This window comes from Protopterus annectens, chromosome 1.part0 (genome assembly GCF_019279795.1).
Source record: "Protopterus annectens isolate FY-2018-M chromosome 1.part0, PAN1.0, whole genome shotgun sequence".
NCBI lineage: Eukaryota > Metazoa > Chordata > Ceratodontiformes > Protopteridae > Protopterus > Protopterus annectens.
In genome coordinates this window covers 768,156,977-768,178,915 of record NC_056725.1, presented here as the reverse complement: position 1 = coordinate 768,178,915, position 21,939 = coordinate 768,156,977, and the positions used below count along the sequence as shown (strand labels likewise).

Sequence of the window (21,939 nt, the reverse complement as noted above, 5' to 3'; positions counted from 1 at the left end):
GTGTCATCCTTGCTTTTTCCTGTGCTATGTAATGCTTCTGCTTTTTTTTTACTTCTACCTGAATACTTATCCACTCTTCTACCTCTATGACACAATATCCCTACTTTTATCTTAGTTTACATTGCTGTCATGTACCTTTCCAAGCCAGCACTAAGCACACTGCTCATTCTGGCTAAAACGGGGACTGTCTCCAGCATACAAGTGGTATCTCTGCCAGGATTTTGCATTCTCCTATAAGCCTCAAGTTTTTTTCTTTTGCACTGCCAAAGCCTGTCATTACATTCTATAGATCTCTCTTTCTTCAGGGTGATGGATACTGGCAGAGGTAACACTACTGCAAAAGCTATGTCCAAACTGATCCCCTGATATCAATCTACAATCTCTTATCCCCTGATTGGTACCACCTCATGACTCTGCTATGACAGGCCATTGGTGTCTACATGTACCACAAATGTTTTCACCCCCTCCGCTAAATGGCCACATTCTCCCATGTCTTACTAAACATGAGCCCTGATACCAGTGTCATTATAAAGTGGTCTCTTTTTTCTCTCCCTTTTACCAAGACTCTTAAACAGCTTGGCAAATGAGTCTCCAGATATCAAAATCCACTTCTGTGTCCCCACACTGACTCTCATCTCCTTTACATTCTCCTCATACCATTAAGCCTCCCCTCTGCAACCTCTTTCCTTCAAATTCACCACGCCAGCCTCCTTACTGTCTGTTTCATTTGACTCTCTCCCTGTGCTGTATCTGCTCCTGGTCTTGTCCCTCTTCCATTCTACCCACATGCCCTGCCTTTTCTTCCATCTCCATCTCTGTCAGCTTTTCCCATCTGAGAGTGCTTTCCCTCCATTTTCCTCATGCCCTTTTTGTGCTGCTGTCTTCTGCATGACACCTGTGGCTGTCGTTCCCTTTATTTCTTATCAACTGTCCTTCCACCTAATGTCACTGGTTCTCATTTCCATGGCCTAATGTCCTACTTTCTCCATTCACTATCCTCTGTATCACCTCACCTATATGGGCATTCTGAAAAATTCTGGACATCTGAGAGGTATGCTGCACTTGTCCAGCCTGTGCTACCCCATTTTTTTTGTATTCCTAATTTTTCTTTTTTCTTTTTATCTGACTTTAGAGGCATTCATTTTTTACACCTAGCTAAGCCTTTTGTACCTCAGGTTTTAACCCTGACCTGCAAAGTAAGTGCCAGACAAATGGCAAATGGAAATGGAAATTATGATTCTGAGAGAGAGACAATTAGCACTTAATTCATCTTAAAATGCCTTACACAGAAACAATATGAAAAATGAAGCAGTACCAATTTTCAATTAGGCAGATTTGCAAGTCTTTTAGAAGTAGATAAGTCATAACAGGCACACACACATGAAGTTTCTTTCTTTTTTCCTTAAACTAATTAAAATATAAACATTTAGAGATTGAACTAGACAGGTGCTGTTTGAGTTCATTTAGTTAGTTAGTTAGTTAGTTAGTTAGTTAGTTAGTTAGTTAGTTAGTTAGTTAGTTAGTTAGTTAGTATTTGTTGGCTGGGTTAGCCCTAGTGTGCACATCCATTTTCACAAGGGACTAGGAAAAAGAAAACAAGTAGAAGAATAACGAAAATAAAACAATCACATGAAATGAAAGAAAAGAGCAGTAATAGTAAATTAAATGGTAATTATACAAATTGCAAGTTTATAAGAATGAAATAAAATGACATAATATTTACAAAAGTAATTAAATATGCAAAGGTAAGTTAGTAGCTACCATAGACTCTTACCTATGCAAACTTCACTCACCTAACCAATAACAATTGGGACAACTCAGGATAAATATGGCTAGGCTTATAAGGGCTCTAGGGCCATAGCTTAGTAACCTCCTATGAACCTATGAACATGGATAAAGTAAATTAATTTATGTTTATAATTAAATGTGCCATAGCATTTTTGGAATGCATTGAGAGAAACACCAGATTAGTAGAAATTGAAAAAAGTTATCACAGTAGAGTGAAAAAGAGATTGTTTAAAAAGAAATGAACTGTATAAAAAGTATGTGAGATAAAAAAAGAAGAAGAAAGTATCAGGGAACTGAAAAATGGGATATGGGTTTTTCTTTGTTGATTTTTTTTCATGTTTTTTATTATTGTAAAATAAGGAAGTGTTGATCATTCACTCATCCAGTACCTGCTTCATCCTATCAAAGCTACAGGGAAGCTGGATCCTAGATTAACACTCAACAAGCATACAAATGTGCATGCACACACACATGCATGTGATCACACACATACACACACAAACGCATGCACAAACTTCATTCTCTATCCAAGGGTAAATTTAAAATCTCATTTTTTTATCATCTAAAACAAAGAGTAAAAAGGTCACACAGATAACCAACTGGTTAAAAAAATCAAAAAGAAAAATCTAGCAAAGCTAGACTTCTGTGTGATATCTTAAACCTCTTGCATCAGAGGTCTCATGGAATATATGCAAATCACCCTTTAAGGATATCAGGTGTTTCAGCAAAATGGCAATTCTGAATGTCCATGACTTTTTCTTTTACTTTAATTTTAAGTCTATTTATGGACAACTTCAGACCATTAAAGCTAAACCCCTCTAGCTGTGGACATGCATGTTTTATTGGAGATGCATTTTTATCATCTGGGAGCTTCTGAGATTGCAGCCAAACAAGCCTTGTCAAAAAACTACCAGTGGCCCTAGCCCTGGAATAATTATCAACAGTGTCATACATACACTGTAAACAATGAGTAGTGACCTGTACAATATAAAAAATAAAATACATAATAATAATAATATAATAATAATAAATAATGTAAACAGAAAAAAGTTAGTTAAAGCAATCAAAGCAGAGATGGTGAGTTAAGAAATACAATACAGTTTAAAATACAAAATGAAACAACTACTCCATTAATGCCTCTAATGCTTTTCATTATACTCAACTAGGATCACTTGTTTGTGTGTGTTTTTAAGGAATATTCCATTTTTTTAAAAAAATGGACTACTACACACAGGTAGTACACAAATGTAAAATAAAAATGTAGAACAAATACATGGAAGTATGTTCATGTTTTTTTTTCTTTTTTCTTCTTTTGTAACTCTATGAAATTCTTCCAGGTATCTATTATTAGACAGAATGTCTAAAACTACCAAGCCTGTTGATTATGCCTTGTTTCATTTTGTATTTTAAATTGTACTGTATTTCTTAACTCATCATCTCTGCTTTGATTCACTTTGTATTTAAACTATATTGTATTACCTGTATCGGTATGTTTCGGAGCTTTTCTCCCTGGGCCTCCACTTAACATGGGCCCAGTTGGGCTATCCCGGTAAACAAATGCCAATAAATAAATAAACAAATACACTTTATTCATATGTTACATTAATATATATAGATAATGCTTACCTTATTATTTGCCTTGTTAATGTTGATATTGCTAGTATAAACCACAAGCACATTCCTCAATGTCATTCTTATCCCTTTTTGTCCAGCAACAGTGACTGTCAGTTTGTCGTCAGGCAAGAGTCTGTATGCTGAGGAGGGAGATTCCACTGTATTTATACATCTCTGGCAGCAGGGAAACCTGTGTCTCTCTCTCTCTTTCAGTGCAGTTTCCCATACCCTGCAGCTAATCAGTGATCACATATCTCTATGTGAACTCACATACAGTTTCATAGGTCTCCCCCAAAAAAGCCCACTGGTCTAGCAAACCCAGCTGCCATAAAAAAAAGTATAAATAAATCCCCACACACACAGATTCATAAACATAAACTCATTCCCACACCATACATGCAACTGTTGACAATTTGAAAGACTGATAACTCACCTATATGATGTGTTTAGGATGGGGGCATGCAGATTCTGCACAGAAGGCACCCCAGCAGGAATAGAACCAAGAGGTACTACTGTAAGTGAGAAAATAAAACATGAAAGAACATCACACTTGAACCCTGTAGCAGAAGTAAATATATTTAAACATTAGGTGTTTAGCTTCTAGTAGGTAATGTATTATACAACATTAATAATGAATATATGGTAATTTAATAAGTTAAAATGCAACAATCATCCAGTAAGCACTTTCAGCTACAACATTATATACTCATGACAATTAAAATCATATCAATAATACATTTACATAATTAATTTAAACTAATCAATGACTGTCTGTGTTAATATTTAAACTTCTTTCTCTTTAATTAAACTTTAAAATTGTCTTTACCATTTAATCCTGGAGGGCTGCTGGCACCCATTTTCAATTGGCAGCAATATTCCCTCCAGTCCAATTCTTCCTCAGCATCTAACCTATTATTAAACTCAAGAACATAGTCCAGAACTAAAAACTTAGGCGAACCTCTACATTTAGTTAAACAATAATGTTTTCCCCATACATAGTTGACATCCACTTTATCTATAGCATATAAATGCTCATGTACCCTACGATATAACTCTCTTGTAATTTTGCCTACATAATAGGCAGGACAAGATAAGCAAACAGATAAACTACCTATTTAGATTTTCATGTATAAAAGCCTCTAACAAAAATCTTTACATTATTTATCAAAAGTTCACTTGAATCTGCTTTTAAATACTGGCAGTAAGTATAGTCAAGACATTTAAACATTCCTTTCCTACTTTCCTTAGTATTTTTAAAACTTAATTTTGCTGGAAACATATTCTTAAAATTCACTCCTCTCTTATTTATAAAATTTGGAGCTTCTCCCCACTACTTTTTTGACCTCAGGAAAAACACTTAAAATTTTCCAGTTTCCTTTAAATAATTTACTTAACCTGATTCCCATTTAAAGAATATTGCACTAACATTCCCAGTCCATAGTTGTCAGAATTATTATTAAATTGTTCCACTATCTTTATTTGGGAAACTATTACTTTCATCAAACTTTTGCCTTACCATCTTTTTGGGATAATCTCTAGAAATCAACTTAGAACATAAAGAAGCCCCTTCTTTCAAAAATAGTTCATAATTATCAGTCAAATTGTTAACCGTCATCAACTGCCCCTTCACTATACTGTTTTTCATACCTATAGGATGCATAGTTCCATAATCTAAATAAGCATTATTCTGTTCCTCTTTCTTATATATTTCATTCTGTTCCTCTCTCTTATATATTTTAGTTATATATTTTAGTTCTTAATTCAGTTCTACGTTTAAAAATGTCAACATCTACAACTATACATTGTTAAGATCATAACAATAAGTAAACTTTAAATAAGTGCAGGCAGAGTTAATATGTTGAATAGAAAGCAACAAATTGTCAAAATTCCCCCTCCAAATCAAAAACATCATCAGTAAAATATCCATAATATACAACATTTTTGCAAAATTCACAATTCATAATGAATTCCTTCTCCCCGGCTATCATAAAACATTAGCTGCTCCCGTGGTTACCCCATTTGTTTGTTGGAAGAAAGAACCATTAAATTCTAAAAAAAAATTGTAAGACAACATAATATCAAGCAGTTACACTTGGAGCAGAACAATTCCATTCTTACATATTCAGTACCAACATTGTTGGGTATCATAGTATACAGTGACTGTATGTCCATAGTAACCAGGTAGTCAGAATCTCACTCAGTAATCCCCTTAACAGTTTTCCTAAAGGCAAATGTATCATGAATAAATTACTCACTTTTTTCCAACAATTTCTTTTGTAGTTGCTTGTCAACAAAACAGCCATGGCTTCTGTCTTGCTCCCTCAACTTGCCACAGTGGACCTAAAGAGAGGGTAATCTAGTGACTTATGAATTTTGGGAAGGCTAAAGATTTTGCTTATTTTAGGGTTTTCTTTAGTAAGGGAATCTGCTTCTTTACTATCAGTTCTCCCATTGCATAAGCATTCTTCTATGAGTATATCTGTAAAGCTGTATTTTTTAATCTCAGTAAAAATAGCTTTTTTATAATATTTACCATCCGACAGCATAAAATCCATCATTTTAACATAAAAATCCCTATCCATGACAACTAAAGCATTTCTTTTATCTGCCTTAGCAATTAAAATACTAGCATCATTTTTCAACCTTTTTAATGATAAATGTTCATCTTTAGTTAAATTTAAAAAATTATTTGGTTTATTTCCTAACAATTCTCTAAACTGCCTCTCTGTAGCAGCTAAAAATGTCTCAAGCTCTGGTCTTAATGGGGGATTTTAGCAACTCGGCTTACAAAATTACAAGCACTTCTTCCTCCTTGCTTAAAACAAACTTAAAATTTAATTTTTTACATAAACTCTTAAACTGTTCAGTACATCACAAATATCAGCTCTCACTGCAGGTTGAAAATCCAACCTTTTTATCAACACTTGTAAGTCCTCAAAACTCAAAAGTCTATGTGACAGGTTGATTATTTTAAAATTACAATCAGAAGGAATACCTTTTATTCTGCATATCTTAAATGATAAAGAAAATTTTAAACTTTATTTAAAAAGAAAGAAGTTTAAATATTAATTCAGGAAGTAACTGATTGATTTAATTAAATTAACCTACTCTATGGGGAATTGTTACGAGTTTCAAAACTATGTAATGATAAAGTTTTGTTGGCACAAGAAATGAATGAAACCATAAAAATGTTTCTAGCAAGAGCTTATGATACTAATGATATACAAGTAGCCCAGAGTAAAATCTGGAATGAAATAAGAGGAATAAATAAATGGAGAGTAATAGATTAGTTTTTACAGATAGAAGAAATGAAAAAAAGGGTTTGGTGGACCCTATATATTTTGTATCAGTTTATAACATTAAAAGTAAGGAAATAGTGGAGTTAATAGAGTATTATTGGAAGTATTTAATGCAGGATACATTCTTGGCAAGTATTTTTCCACAGAAACCTTTTTTTCATATACTAGGGGTAAAAATTTGAGAGACATGGTAGTGCATGGTATGCTTATCGTACCTGCCATGGAGATAATAAGGGCACCATTAGTTAAAGGAACTTTGAAATGTGGCAAGTGCAATATATGTCCACGTGTAGTGGATACATTTCACAGCATGAATAATATTAGATTTGAAACTAGGGGTACCTTTTCTTGTAAGAGTAAAGGGGTAGAAAGCATGAAAGCATCAATGTCAGCATGTGAGTTTTAAAAAGACCGCCTCCACTTCATTTGCATCTTCAGAGGGAGTTAGTTATCACAGGACAGACAACAACGAGGAGTTCCCTGATTTACCCCAGCCACAGAGACCAGGGGAGCATCAGCGGACTTTTCAAGACAAGGGGGAGCAACACCAACATCGGCAGGGTCAGAAACAGAATTGGAATGGTGGAAACAACAGCTACTATTCTGACGGGGGACAAAGAACGGATTACAAACAAGGCCAGGGTACAGGACAATATTATAATAAGAGATTCAAATGTTAAGGTATGTACTGAATCAAATTTAGTGTTAAACCTATCTGAATGCAGTTTAACACAAGAACAAATAACTGTTTTAAACCTTGGACTGAAATCTGTGACCACGGTAATACCGAGAGGCCATGTAGTGAAACAGAGAATGTTTAAGTTTATTCGTAAATTGTATTAACGTATCATTTTTCTATGCGTCTGAATAAAACTAATATATGTGATAAAAGTGTATCATTATTTAATGGTGATTCAGATGTTAGCTTTTTTTTTGCTGTGAAGATGAGGGGGGATTTTTGGATAATGAAAGTGAGAATGAGGTGGAAACTTTGAATGCATATTGTAAAATAGAAGTGTCCATCATTCCAACTGTAAATAAATATATTCCCTCTTTTGATAATGCCCATATATTGCATTTTAGTTCAATGACAGGTTTCGGGGGAGAAGGTATTTGTGACAAGGTATTGAGAGAGAAACAAAAAATAAGTTACAACCTGACTTTAAAAGACTGGCAAGCATTGAAAACATTATGAAATAGAAAAGATCTAATAATAAAACCAGTGCACAAGGGAAATAAGATAGTGATTATGAATGTACGACAGTATTATAGGATGTGTATGGAACACTTAGATAATACTGAGGTGTCTGTGAAATGTGAGAAGAAAGAATATGAACAAGCAATGATTAATTATGAAAAAATGTTAGATAAGAGTATAAGGTTAGGTTATTTTACAGAGAAAGATGTAAAAGACAAACTGTTCAATAGGAACAGTGAAAAAGCTGTTTTCTTTTGCTTGCCTAAAGTACATAAATGTTTAGAGATCCCCCCCCCCCCGGTAGGCCTATAATTTTGGCTTGTAAATACTTCTTGCATAACACTGGTTTGGTGTTATATAAAATTTTATTGCCCTAAGTACAAAAACCACCAGCATATATACAGGACAGTTTCGATTTTTTGATAAAAATTTCCCTTATAGTATGGGATAGGAAGGAATATTGGTTAGTCCTGAATGTCAAAAGCTTATATACAAGTATAAAACATAAGGACGGAATAGATGCTACCAAGTATTTTCTAGGGGATAGTCCCTTTTCAAACTTTATTTCAGATATGGTTGATTTTTGTTTGAAAAATAATTACTTTATTTTGACAATGTATTTTACAGGCAAAAACAAGGTATGGCCATGGGGGCAGAGTTTGCCCTCATGTACGCTAATCTTTTTATTACTTTCTTTGAAATTACTTTTTTATTTAAATTAGATTTTATGAAGAGGTATGTTAATTTTTATTTTCGTTACACAGATGACTTAATATTTGTATGTGAAAATGGCTGGGATGAAGTAGAAGTTTTTATAACAGAACTACATAAAAATCCTTTTGGTTTAGCTTTTGACAGTTTACAAAGGTAATAAAGTTATATATCTGGACCCTGTGTTAGAGGGGGAAAGAGAATGGGAAAATCATGACAAATATTCATAGAACATTTGTGGATGGTAGTTAGTACCTTCAAGCCACCAGTTGCCATCCACCTCATGTTTTGAAAGCTCTACCCTATGGGGAATTGTTACGAATTTCAAAACTATGAAATGGTAAAGTTTTGTTGGCACAAGAAATGAATGAAACCATAAAAATGTTTCTAGCAAGAGGTTATGATGTTAATGATATACAAGAAGCCCAGAGTAAAACCTGGAATGAAATAAGAGGAATAAATAAAGAAAGGGGGAGTAATACATTAGTTTTTACAGATAGAAGAAATGAAATGGATAAAAAGAGTTTGGTGGACCCTATATATTTTGTATCAGTTTATAACATTAAAAGCATGAAAATAGTGGAGTTAATAGAGTTTTATTGGAAGTATTTAATGCAGGATAAACTCTTGGCAAGTATTTTTTCCATGGAAACCTTTCTTTTCCTATACTAGGGATAAAAAATTGAGAGACATGGTAGTGCATGGTATGTTTATCATGACTGCCATGGAGATGATAAGGGCACCATTTTTTAAAGGAACTTTGAAATGTGGCAAGTGCAATATATGTTCACATATAGTGGATACATTTCACAGCATGAATAATACTAGATTTTAACCTAGGGGTACCTTTTTCTTGTAAGAGTAAAGTGGTAATATATGCCCTGAGATGTCCATGCCGCCTATATTATATAGGTGAAACAAAGAGAGAGTTCCGTATAAGGTTCATGGAACATTTAAGGGATATAAAAGACTGTAGGGAGGATAAAGTAATTGCTTCACATTTTAAAATATTTCATGAAAATGATGCTAATTTACTATACAGTTACAGTTTTGGAACAGATAGAATGCATAGATGTTACAGATGATATATTAAAACAAAGATTGTTGTATAAGGAAAGCATTTGCATTTTAAAATATAGTACATTAATTCCTAAAGGTTTAAATAATGAATGAATTGGAAATGTCTGCTTTAATGAGATAAGTGTTGTTTATTGTTTAATTAGTTAATGAAATGTAATTAATGGTAGAGTATAAAAGGTAAAGCTTTTTGTAGTTTTTTATTCCATGAAGGTGGTTACAACGAGCCGCTAGAATAAATTATTCCTGTTTTTTACTGCGTGGTCTTCATTTATTCTGCAAAGCAGTAAAGAAAGCATTTGGATTCCACTTGTGGTCTGAATAATTGGAGAAGGTGAAGGTGGTGTTGTATGGTTAAAGATTTTGCTTATTTTAGGGTTTTCTTTAGTAAGGGAATCTGCTTCTTTACTATCAGTTCTCCCATTGCATAACCTTTCCTCTATGAGTATATCTGTAAAACTGTATTTTTTTAATCTCAGTAAAATTTACTTTTCTATAATATTTACCATCCAGCAGCATAAAATCCATCATTTTAATATAAAAATCCCTATCCATGACAACTAAGGCATTTCCTTTATCTGCCTATAGCAATTAAAATGCTAGCATCATTTTTCAACCTTTTTAATGATAAATGCTCATCTTTAGTTAAATTTTAAAACTTATTTGGTTTATTTCCTAACATTTCTCTAAACGGCCTCTCTGTAACAGCTAAAAATATCTCAAGCTCTGGTCTTAATGGGGGATTTTAACAACCCAGCTTATAAAATTACAAGCATGTCTTCCTCCTTGCTTAAAACAAACTTAATATTTAATTTTTTACATAAACTCTTAAACTGTTTAGTACATCACAAATATCAGCTTTCACTGCAGGTTGAAAGTCCAACCTTTTTATCAACACTTGTAAGTCCTCAAAACTCAAAAGTCTATGTGACAGGTTGATTATTTTAAAAGTACAATCAGAAGGAATACCTTTTATTCTGCATATCTTAAATGATAAAGAAAATTTTAAACTTTATTTAAAGAGAAAGAAGTTTAAACATAAATACAGGAAGTAATTGATTGATTTAATTAAATTAATTATGTAAATGTTTTATTGTTATGATTTTAATTTTCATGAGTATGTAATATTGTGTTTTATTTTTTTTTCAGTCTGAAGAAGTCTTACCAAAGACGAAAGTGTTTACTGGATGATTGTTGCATTTTAACTTATTAAATTACCATACGTTCAATATTTTGATTGTTTTTTTGGTATTTATATATTTTTTCAACAACTTTATGTTCCATTTTTGTCTTGTGTTATACAACATTGTTTTCCTGTTGTTCTGAAAGTTAAATGGTCCTCTTTTGTTTTGTCTTGCCTTGCTGGCATTGTTTTTTATTTGTCTTTGTTGACCAGGAAAGTCCAACTGTGTTCAGATGTTCACAGGTGTGTACCAGACTAATGGCCCTGGAGCCTTTACAAAAAAATTGCTCAGGCACTATGCCACCTGGTGTTAGTTCACAGTGCCCTTATCCAGTAGGGCAACTGGAATGATCCCTGAAGTGAACTTTCTGTTGCCTATCCACTCGTCAAGATTTCTCTTGAAGAGGGCCAGTGAAGTGTTCTGCTTGACATGAATGGAAAGCTTATTCCAGAGTATGGGCAGTCTTTGGGAGATTAGCCTGTCCCTCCAACATGTTCTGTTAATTGTGGTAATGGGGTTGTGATCTATGGAGCATGTGGGGGGGGTTTCTTTAGGTGTAAGATTTCAAAGAGGGCTGGGTCAGTCATGGCTTTGTAAGTCAAGCAGAGATCACCTCTAAGTCGATGATAAGAGACTGAGAACAGCTGAAGTTTGTTGAGTCTGTCCATGTAGGACATGTGTTTAAGGCATAGGATCCTTTTTGTGAGGTACTTTTGTGGCCTCTCAAGCTGTTGTAGGTGTCTGGTCAGATACATGCCAAATGGGGCGTTATATTCGATGACTGGTCTAATGAGGGATGAGTAGAGAGAGATGATGACCTCTTTCTTCCTGGATGCGAAACCTTTGGTTATAAGATGTGCCACGTAGAAGGACTTTTTGACTACAGTGGCAATGTGGTGGTCGAAGGTGAGGTGGCTGTCGATCTGGGTGCCCAGATCTCTTATGGCCCCTTCAGCGTTCAGTGGGCTCCCATCAACGTGGTAATTCATGGGAACTGAGTTTTTTTTCCAAAGGGGATGATAATGCATTTTTTGGCCTTAAGCTTCAGGCCATGGTTCCGACACCAGTCATTGGTCTCAGAGAGGCCTTTTTGTAGGATGTCTGCATCACTTGGGGAGTTGATGATGACTCTTAGCTTGCAGTCATCAGTGAACCTGGTCAGCCAGAGTCCTTCTGTGCTGGCCTGGACTTCTGAGATGTAGATGCCAAACAGGAGAGGGCCCAGGACCGAGTCCTGTGGGACTCCACTTGTGACTGATCAACAGTCTGAGTTGGAATCCACATCTTTCACTCTGTGGGTCCTGTCTGTGAGCCAGTTTGCAACCCACCTAGTGATGTAAGGATTAATTCCTAGTTTAGTGAGTTTACCAGTGATACCTGAGAGGGGAATGGTATCAAAGGTCTTGGTGAGGTTGAGGTAGGCTGTATCCACTGCCTTACCCTCATCCACAGCCTTGGTGACTGCCTCAAAGAAGTCAGCCAGGTTCAGCAGGCAGGATCTCCCACTGTCAAAGCCAAACTGTGTGGGGTCAAGATTTTGGAGCTTGCCTATATCTTTGTTAAGCAGGATAAAGACCCATTTTCTATGGAGGCCCAGGAAGAAAAGCCCCACAGTTAAATCACATATATTACATGAAAGTAAAAAAACTGTGCATGTGCAGAACATATAACATGAACAGTATACATTTTTGCATGAAGATAAAGTCTGACTAAGCAAAATCCCATTTTCAGTGGAAGCCTTGACAGAAAATCCACACAATTAAATCACATATTTACATTAAAGTAAAAATATAATAATTTACTGTTGCATTTGTAACATTCACTTCATGGCTATAATAAATCTAACAGTGTTATATTTCTGTCTAAAAACTAATTTTAAGTGATTTATTTTTGATGACCAGTAATTCTTTTAATGTTAAATATTGTATTGCTACCAACAGCAGTAGGCCTTTTAATATTGTCAGTGACTGCTACAAAATATTGGCATGGATGTGGTGAAGCCTGAATTGTCATTTTCCATTTATACGCTAAACATGGATACCATATAATGATTTTTCATTATCTCAAAAATCTGATAGCATTACATTTCCTGACAAAAACGTCTTGTTTTCATTCTTGAATCACAGACTAAGTCACTCTGTCAGCAGTGAATACATCTCTCTGAAGCCATGATAGTTTAAATATCTGAGGCGACAATGTTTCCACTTTTTGCAACACAATCTTCAGAAAATTGCATCTTTCTTTCTGTACTTTATTTGAACACTGTTTAGTTTGTTTGAGGCAAATTGATGGCACATGTAAAGTATAATTACAGGATAATTTTTGCCATGAAGTCAAATTTGAGCTACAGTTTACAGGCTAGATGAAGTAACACATGTTCATTCGAGACATGCCTCACTAATAGGAATTTAACTGTGTGCTTGTGTTTTGCAGGTATGAGTTTAATAGGTATAGATGATGAGCTAGGTCCGCAGCTATACAAGTGTGACCCTGCAGGGTACTTTTCTGGTTTTAAAGCAACCAGTGCTGGAGTAAAGCAAACAGAAGCCAACAGCTACCTGGAGAAGAAAATGAAGAAAAATCCTGACCTCTGCTACGGGAATATTTTAGAGGTAAACAGAATCTTAGACTATAAAGTACACAGTGATAAAAAAACAAAATCACATTCAGCCTTGAGTATTTTGAAGAAAAATTATCTGCCCAGGGATAGTAGTTTAACATATGAAAGACTTCTCCTATGTATATCTTCTTCCTTTCAGCTGTTCCCATTAGGGGTCGCTACAGCAGATCACCTGTTTCCATTTCTTTCTGTCTTCTGCATCTTGCTCTGTCACACCAATCACCTGCATGTCCTCTCTCACCACATCAATAAACCTTATCTTAGGCATTCCTCTTTTCCTGTTTCCTGGTAGCTTCATCCTTAGCATATATACTCAGCATCCCTCCTCAGCACATGTCCAAGCCAACACAATCTCGCCTCTCTGACTTTGTCTGCAAACCGTCCAACCTGAGCTGACCCTCTAATATACTGATTCCTAATCCTGTCCATCCTTGTCACACCCAGTGCAAATCTTAACATCTTTAACTCTGCCACTTCCAGCTCTAACTCCTTCCTTTTTGTCAATGCCACCATCTCCAACCCATATAACATAGCTGAACTCAATACCCTCTTGTAGACCTTCCCTTTCACTCTTACTGGTACCCGTCTGCCACAAATCACTCCTGACACTCTTCTCCACCCATTCCACCCTGCCTGTACTCTCTTCTTCACATCTCTTCCACACTCACCGTTACTCTGAACTGTTGATCCCAAGTACTTAAACTCATCCACCTTCACCAGCTCTACTCCCTGCATCCTCACCATTCCTCTATCCTCCCTCTCATTCACACACATATATTCTGTCTTAGTACTGCTGACCTTCATTCCTCTCCTCTCTAGAGTATATCTCTACCTCTCCAGGGTCTCCTCAACCTGGTCCCTACTCTCACTACAGATCACAATGTCATCTGCAAACATCATAGTCCATGGGGCCTCCTGTCTGATCTCGTCTGTCAACCTGTCCATCACCATTGCAAATAAGAAAGGGCTCAGAGTTGATCCTTGATGTAATCCCACCTCCACCTTAAATGCATCTGTCACTCCCACTGCAGACCTCACCACTGTCACACTACCCTCATACATATCCTGTACAACTCTTACATACTTCTCTGCCACTCCCGACATTCTCATATAATACCACAACTCCTCTCTTGGCACCCTATCATATGGTTTCTCCAAGTCCACAAAGACACAATGCAACTCCTTCTGACCGTCTCTATATTTCTCCATCAACACTCTCAGAGCAAACATAACATCTGTAGTACTCTTTCCCGGCATGAAACCATACTGCTGATCACTAATTATCACCTCCCTTCTTAACCTAGCTTCCACTACTCTTTCCCATAACTTCAAGCTGTGACTGATCAGTTTTATCCCTCTGTAGTTACTACAGCTCTGCACAAAAAGGTACCAAAACACTTTTTCTCCTCTCCTCAAGCATCCTCTGACTTTCCAAGATTTCATTAAACAATCTGGTTAAAACCTCCACCACTGCCATTTCTCCTAAGCACCTCCATGCTTCCACTTGTATGTCATCTGGACCAACAGCCTTTCCATTCTTCATCCTCTTCATAGCTGTCCTTACTTCCTCCTTGCTAATCTGTTTGACTTCTTGATTCACTATCCCCACATCATCCAGCCTTCTCTCTCTCTCATTCTCTTCATTCATCAGCCCCTCAAAGTACTCTTTCCATCTGCTCAACACATATTTATGTTTATGCACAACATTATATCACTGTATATTTTCTTAATAGCTCTTTAGCTTGTATAACAAAACTCTGTGAAGCCACCCAATGTATCTCAGTACCTGTTCAATTCTGCTATCAACTTCACTGCATATTTGACCAGCATGTGACTTTGCCACTGTTTTAAGACTGCAGAACAATGCTAGTTTGTACATTTTGCAACTGTTTTCATTATATTGAACATGCCTTTCACTTACATTGGTCATGGCTGAAAAGGGACTTTGTACCAGCCAAAGTACTGGACAGAAGAGTAGCTGGCTCAATCAGTGCCCTGTGCCAGTACCATGAACCAGCACCCCCTAAGCTCTTAAAGTGGAGAACCAAAAAAGGAGCATTTTACTCTACTTAGATGATCATTGCTTAATACAGTTAGATCCATGCCCCCCAGCTCTTCTATTGAAGAGCAACAAAAAAAACTTTACTGTAAGAAGCTGATTGTAACATTGTAGTGATTAGTTTATTATAGTCACATCCACACACCCCCTCTAGCTTTTCCATTCTTCTACTGGAATGCCCCCTCCCTCCTGCCCCAGCTAGTCAGGTCCCATTTCTGTGCCCTGCTCCCAACGTACTTCCACACATTTTATTTTTTGGCTCAAAATGTTGCTCTGTTTCTCTTAAAATGGTGATTGCAAAAGGATGGTGGAATGTAATCAACAACAGTGACAACCTTTTACCTCTGAAAATGTGTACTCGAACTTCTCTTACTTTGTCACAATACAAAAAATAAGAAAATTAAGGGAGGAAGTAGAAAAGCAAATTAGTAATGGAAAAGTTAAAGAAATATAATCTGAAGTTATGGATTACTTGCATAGTGAAGGATTTAGTGTAAAAAAAATCCAACTCAGGTAATGTCTCAGCATGGTGGAACAATGAGTCCCCAAATTAAGGAGAAACGGGTGGAATGGGGAACATATCATCACCTGCCACATGAAGATACTCTGGAGTCTTGTAGGAAACCAGCACAAAAGTTCACTTGGAGTTGCACAGCAAGAGAAGGAGCAGGAAACAGTGATAACTCTGACACAGGCAATGTTGTGAAATGACAGGCCAGTGAGTTCCCATATGAAAAAGCAATGGGTGACACAGGATGCAGCTGAAGAGAATATGTCAAAGAAAGGCAGTCTGGAACTTTCTGTAGAATGCCTGCAGGAAACAGAGATGAAAAAAATGTGCCTTCAGTTTAGAAAAAAATTATCTTTGGGAAGAGTTGCTTAATTTAATAGAGATGGATAGACATATTAAGATTGATGAAGGAAATAGATTACAGAAAGTAAATAAGACCGAAAATGTTAGAAGCCTGATAAAACAGATGAATATACTAATCAAGACTACCAACAGAAGCTCATGTGATATAAGTAAATAGGATATATTACTGTGCAGCTAAATTAATAACCGATAAAGTTTTACCAAAAAATGCATAGCAATACGAGAAATGAAGGAAAGAAATTAAATGCCATCATGGAAGCACTGAATAGAGAAAACTATAAAGCAATTAGGACAAGAAGTATCACTGTTAGAAGAGTTTAGAAGAGGTAACAGATAAACAAAAATACTTCTAAAGATAGATGTGATAAAAGCAATTTACAGTATCAGAACAGATCAGTATCTATTGTACACTATTGCAAATAATAAACTAAAGATAGCAGCACATGCAGAAAAACTTAGAAGATATGTGGATAAATATAAAGAAAAAGAACAAAATAAAAAAAGGTTTTATAGAGAACTGGGAAACAAAGCAAAAGGAATAGAAACACCACCAAAAAGAGAAGAAATAAACACACGTTGGAGATCCTGTGGAACATAATGAAGATGCTGAATGAATAAAAGACGTAAAAGAAACAGTAAGAAGTTCAAATGTACAGGATATGAAATGGGATGAAATAACGCCCAGAGAAATTGAAATAGAATTAAGAAAATCTCCTAAATGGAAAACCCCATGTTCAGATGCAGTACCTAATTTTTGGCTAAAAGTATCACCATCTTTACATGGAGATTTAACCTAGAGTAAGACCTACTTATATGCATGTCCCTACAGATAACAATCTGGTTAACAAAAGGAAAATGATACTTCAACATAAAAGTGACCCTGCAAGCCGTCCTAAAAACTATAGACCAATAACATGCCTTCCAATGATGTACAGACTATATACTAGAACTGATGCCAGCAGAGTTTATAGTCATTTAGAAGAAAAACATAGTTATGGCAATAGAGCAAAAAGTTAACCAAAGAAAGTCGTAATGAACAAAGGATCATTTATTAATAAATAAAGCCATAAGGGAGAATTGTGAAAAGGGGGAAGACTCTAAGTATGGCATGTATAGATTACAAAAAAGTTTGACAGCATCCCACATTCATGGATAAAGGAGTTCTTACAGATGTATAAGATACACCCTACATTGATCAATTACATTACAGTGACCATGAAACAGTGGCAAACCACTTTGCAATTAAATCATGACAAACATCAAATTATTATCCCAGGGATAAAAATTCAAAGGGGAAATTCCACAGTGATTCTTTATCACTACTGTTGTTTTGTCTTGCCTTTAACCCATTGAGTGGTTTAATTAACAGATTAGGTCTTGGTTATAATTTGGCTCCCGGAAAACAAAGAGGCGTAAAGATTTCTCGTTTACTTTTTGTTGATGACTTAAAATTATAAAGTTCATCAGATGAGGAGTTGAAAGCACAACTGCAAGTGGTTAAAACTTTCTCAGATGATACAAGAATGATATTTGGTTTTGATAAATATGTGAAAGCAATATTTAAAGCAGGAAACTTGCAGTACCAATAAAACATCAATCTAGGACATGAATATGATATAAAGGAACTTGAGCAGGAAGGAGTGTATAAATATTTGGTATTTGATGAAGGATTGGCAATAAAACCTGAACAAATGTGAGGACTAAAAATAATACTGAAAACAGCCCTAACATCTAGGAATAAATTCCAAGCTATAAACCAATTTACTCTCCTTGTTTTAACTTACAGTTTATCGAATGATATATAAAAATGAGTGCATATCAAGATTATTTATCCCTCACTCTGAAGGAGGTACGGGCCTCAATGAAATTGATTACATCTCTAAATCTGCAGGCCTGGGACTGCACACATATCTGCTGACCTCATCAGATCCAAACATAGTGAAAGTTTAAAACATGAGGAGAGGAGGTATAAGATGACATCTCTGCTTAGTTTAGCAGAAGCATTCAGGTGGTAATTAGGAATAGAAATCAAACCAGAAGTAGACAGAAATCAGACAGCAACTGAATGTGCCAAAAAACAAAAGAAAGAATATAAGGCAAATGATCAGATGAAAAACTGATCCTTCCAACTAAACACAAAAAAGTGCATTATTATCCCCTTTTGCAAAGCGAAATTCCCTTCTAATTTTAATATTGACAGCACTGCCCAAGTTCATACCCAGTGTTGTGAGATTTGGGAACACAGATAGATTGCAATCTGAACTTTGACCAAGTGTACACAGTGATAAGGAAAGCCTTCTATATTGCACATCTCATAAGTAAGGGCATCACATTCAGGTCTAAGGCTGTTATAACTCCACTGTACTCGACCCTCATCAGGCCATTAATAGAGTACAATGCTGCCTTCTGCATGTACCTCACAATACATCAACAGCAGCTGGAGAGATGACAGAGGTTTCTCACCAAGAAAATACAGGGCCTCCAAACCATGACTTACATAGACAGACTGAAAGACCTGTCGCTGTACTCTGTATCGTACAGGTTACAGACAGATGACTTGTGCCTGGCCTGCAGGGCAGTCTCTGACCCTGCCCTGTTGGATATGCTGCACATCTACAAGTCAAATGACACAAGAGTCACTCACTCTAGGGATCTTAGCTTAGCCTGTGACATTAACAGAACATGCTGGAGAGACAGATATATCTCCCAGAGATCGTCACTACTCTGGAATAAACTTTTAATTCACATGAAGCAGAGCTCCTCACTGACCCTATTCAAGCGCAACCTGGACAAATGGATGGGAGACCACAAATTCACCTTAGGGGTGGCACCTATGTCCCTCATGGACAGGGGTAGTCGTTTTATCATAGACTCACTCTGCAAATTACATCCATCTAACCAAGCACAATTGAGGCAACTTGGGAGTAACATAGCTAGGCTTGTAAGGGCTAGCCTAGTAATCTCCTATAAACCTATGAAAAGGAAAAGAATGTAGAAAAGCCATCAATATAGTGGGAAGTATAGAGGTCTCCTGGAACAACCTCATGTTGATCACAATTTGATGCAGAAATGTTTAAGGAGAGGTGAGTTGCAACCCAAAAATGAAAGGTTGATAATGGCAGCCCAGGATAGTGAATTATGTATACAGTGGCTTATAAAGTCCATTGAACATGTGGGAGAAATAAGGTAAGTGTGGGTTCTGTAAAAAAGGATTGGAAACAGTTGCATACATTGTTGCCTGGTGTGATAACACTCATAGCAGAAGTTCTGTACACTTAAAGACACAATAACATGGCAAGACTGTTGCACTGGGGATTGTGCAAACATTACAATACTGAAATAGATGAGAAATAGTGGAAACATGAGCCACAAAATGTTATAAAGAATGATAAAGTGTATATCACATGGGATCACCCATTGTCAACAATTCCAAAAATAGATGTGAGAAAAACTGATATAACGGTCCATGGAAAGAGACAAATGTAGCATTGATCATTGAAATTTCTACACCTAGTGATTACAGTGTCTCACATGCAGAGAGACTCAAAATCATAAAATATCAGAATTTGCAGGCAGAAACGAGAGCAATGTGGAAGAAGGATACCCAGAGAATTCCAATAGTAGAAGGAGCAATGGGTCTCATAAAAAAGAATTTACATTTGTATTTAGCTATGCTACCAACACATGTAACTTTGTATGAATTGCAGAAGATGTCAATTCTGGGCACATTGCAGGAGCTGCAAAAAGCACTTTTGGCTAACAACAAAGACTGAAACAATACTAAGTTCATGAACTTTAATTATACCCTGACTTAGGAATCCATTCACAACCCCCTTTTTCCCATTTTTGCACATGGTGTCGGGGTGTCATTTCAACAGTGACAGTCATCTAGAGCCATGATTTATATCTCTGGGTGGCTTAGCCCTGCCACTGTAGTTCTTCCAATGGGGTCCATTCCCTTCATGGTATCAGAAACCAAAAAGATTTGGAGAAATTAAACTATGAGAGAAACCTACATCAGATTATTTAACTCAATTATTCATACAATTAGTTTCATTAAACAAATTATTTCTCATAAATTTTACAATCACTTGAAATGCATATCATTTATTTTATTTATTTTTATTTTATTTTACATTTGTTTACCAGGAAAGTCCATTTTCAGGGGAGGCCCGGGTAGAAAAGCACCAATATAACTACAAATAGTCTAAGACATCAATATACATAACAGTTTTCTGGAAAAATATCTCAACTTAAGGCAGTAGAAGACCAGACAGTCATAGATACACACATATGGGAGCATAGCTTAATACAGTCAAAAATAATTGTCATATCATATAACTTCTCAACTTAATCTAATAATAGAGATCATTGTATGTATGTAGCAGAAATGCCATTTCATGAAAGGAAAACAGAGAAGGGCAGTGTGCTTAATCGCATTATAATTATTATGTGTGCCATCCTTACACCAAAGTGTTTTCTTTGGTAAGTGAAATATATCAATACAATTCCATCTTAAAATACCTTACCATCCATACATTGCCAACAGACGAAAAAGTGCCTGATCCGTTATTCATAGATGACTCCATCAATGGGGTCTCATTATAATTACCCAGCTACCCTTCAACACAAACATCTTATAGTTAAAAGACAAAAAAAAAAATAATCAATACACATAAAGCAGAAACACCGCCAATGCTCAGAGAATGTCAATAATTAAGCTGATTAATCATGCAGATCAATAAATATCTTCTAGAAATCTAAGTCATGACAGACAGAAAATGAATAAATCGCCAACAATTAGGTCATTTTCTATCATAATTTCCCAAGTTCATTGCCCCACACTACAAAGAATATTGCATAGCTTTGTGCAGGTTTAAAATCTTGATATTGCACAAACAGAATTATATACACAGGTGACCTGGTAAGGAGAATTACTGAGATATTAAAACCATAAAACTTAGAGGTGCCATAATCTAAGATGAGAGCACTCCATCCCCAACTTGTAAATTAGGTGGACCTCATCCAAATCAAGTTTTCTCTAAACCCATACTTTAACCCTTATTTTAAAATGTATCAAAACAGAAAACAGTTCTCTTAATGGACCATCAGACACCCAACCAGAATATCAAATAAAGCATGGTTATACTCATCATAGCAAGAGTCAGATATAATCATCATCATAACAGCTCCCCCTCCCCCAAGGAACAAATCTTGCAGTCAGTTACCTCAAGGAGTGGGTTACTCTTGGCAAGGACAGCCTACTGGCTCACCGTCTGTAAAGCGGAGTCAGATGTTTAAATAAAAGACCATCATTCATTCATCCAATGAACATAACCCAGTAAACAGATCCAGAACTATAATACATTCCATATTCCAAATATTAAATCACTCTCAAACTATCCAGTGGACTCAATTTTAAAAATGAGCCAGACTCCATTCCTCCACGGAAAGGTTCCCCATCCCCACCCATGAAGGAATCTAATAGGTCCCTTACAGAAGAACTGGTTATTCA

The 21,939-nt window shown here is 35.9% G+C and overlaps 1 protein-coding gene across 3 annotated transcripts in view; it reads left to right on the top strand.

The window, feature by feature from the left end:
* The window catches only part of LOC122794445 (proteasome subunit alpha type-6-like), a 428,663-nt gene that overhangs the window by 278,878 nt on the left and 127,846 nt on the right, over window positions 1-21,939 (top strand). For all 3 annotated transcript variants that reach the window (XM_044062831.1, XM_044062841.1, XM_044062851.1), the window contains exon 5: window positions 13,305-13,483. In XM_044062831.1, coding sequence (XP_043918766.1) covers window positions 13,305-13,483 — 179 coding nt within the window. The remainder of the gene's footprint in view (window positions 1-13,304; window positions 13,484-21,939) is intronic.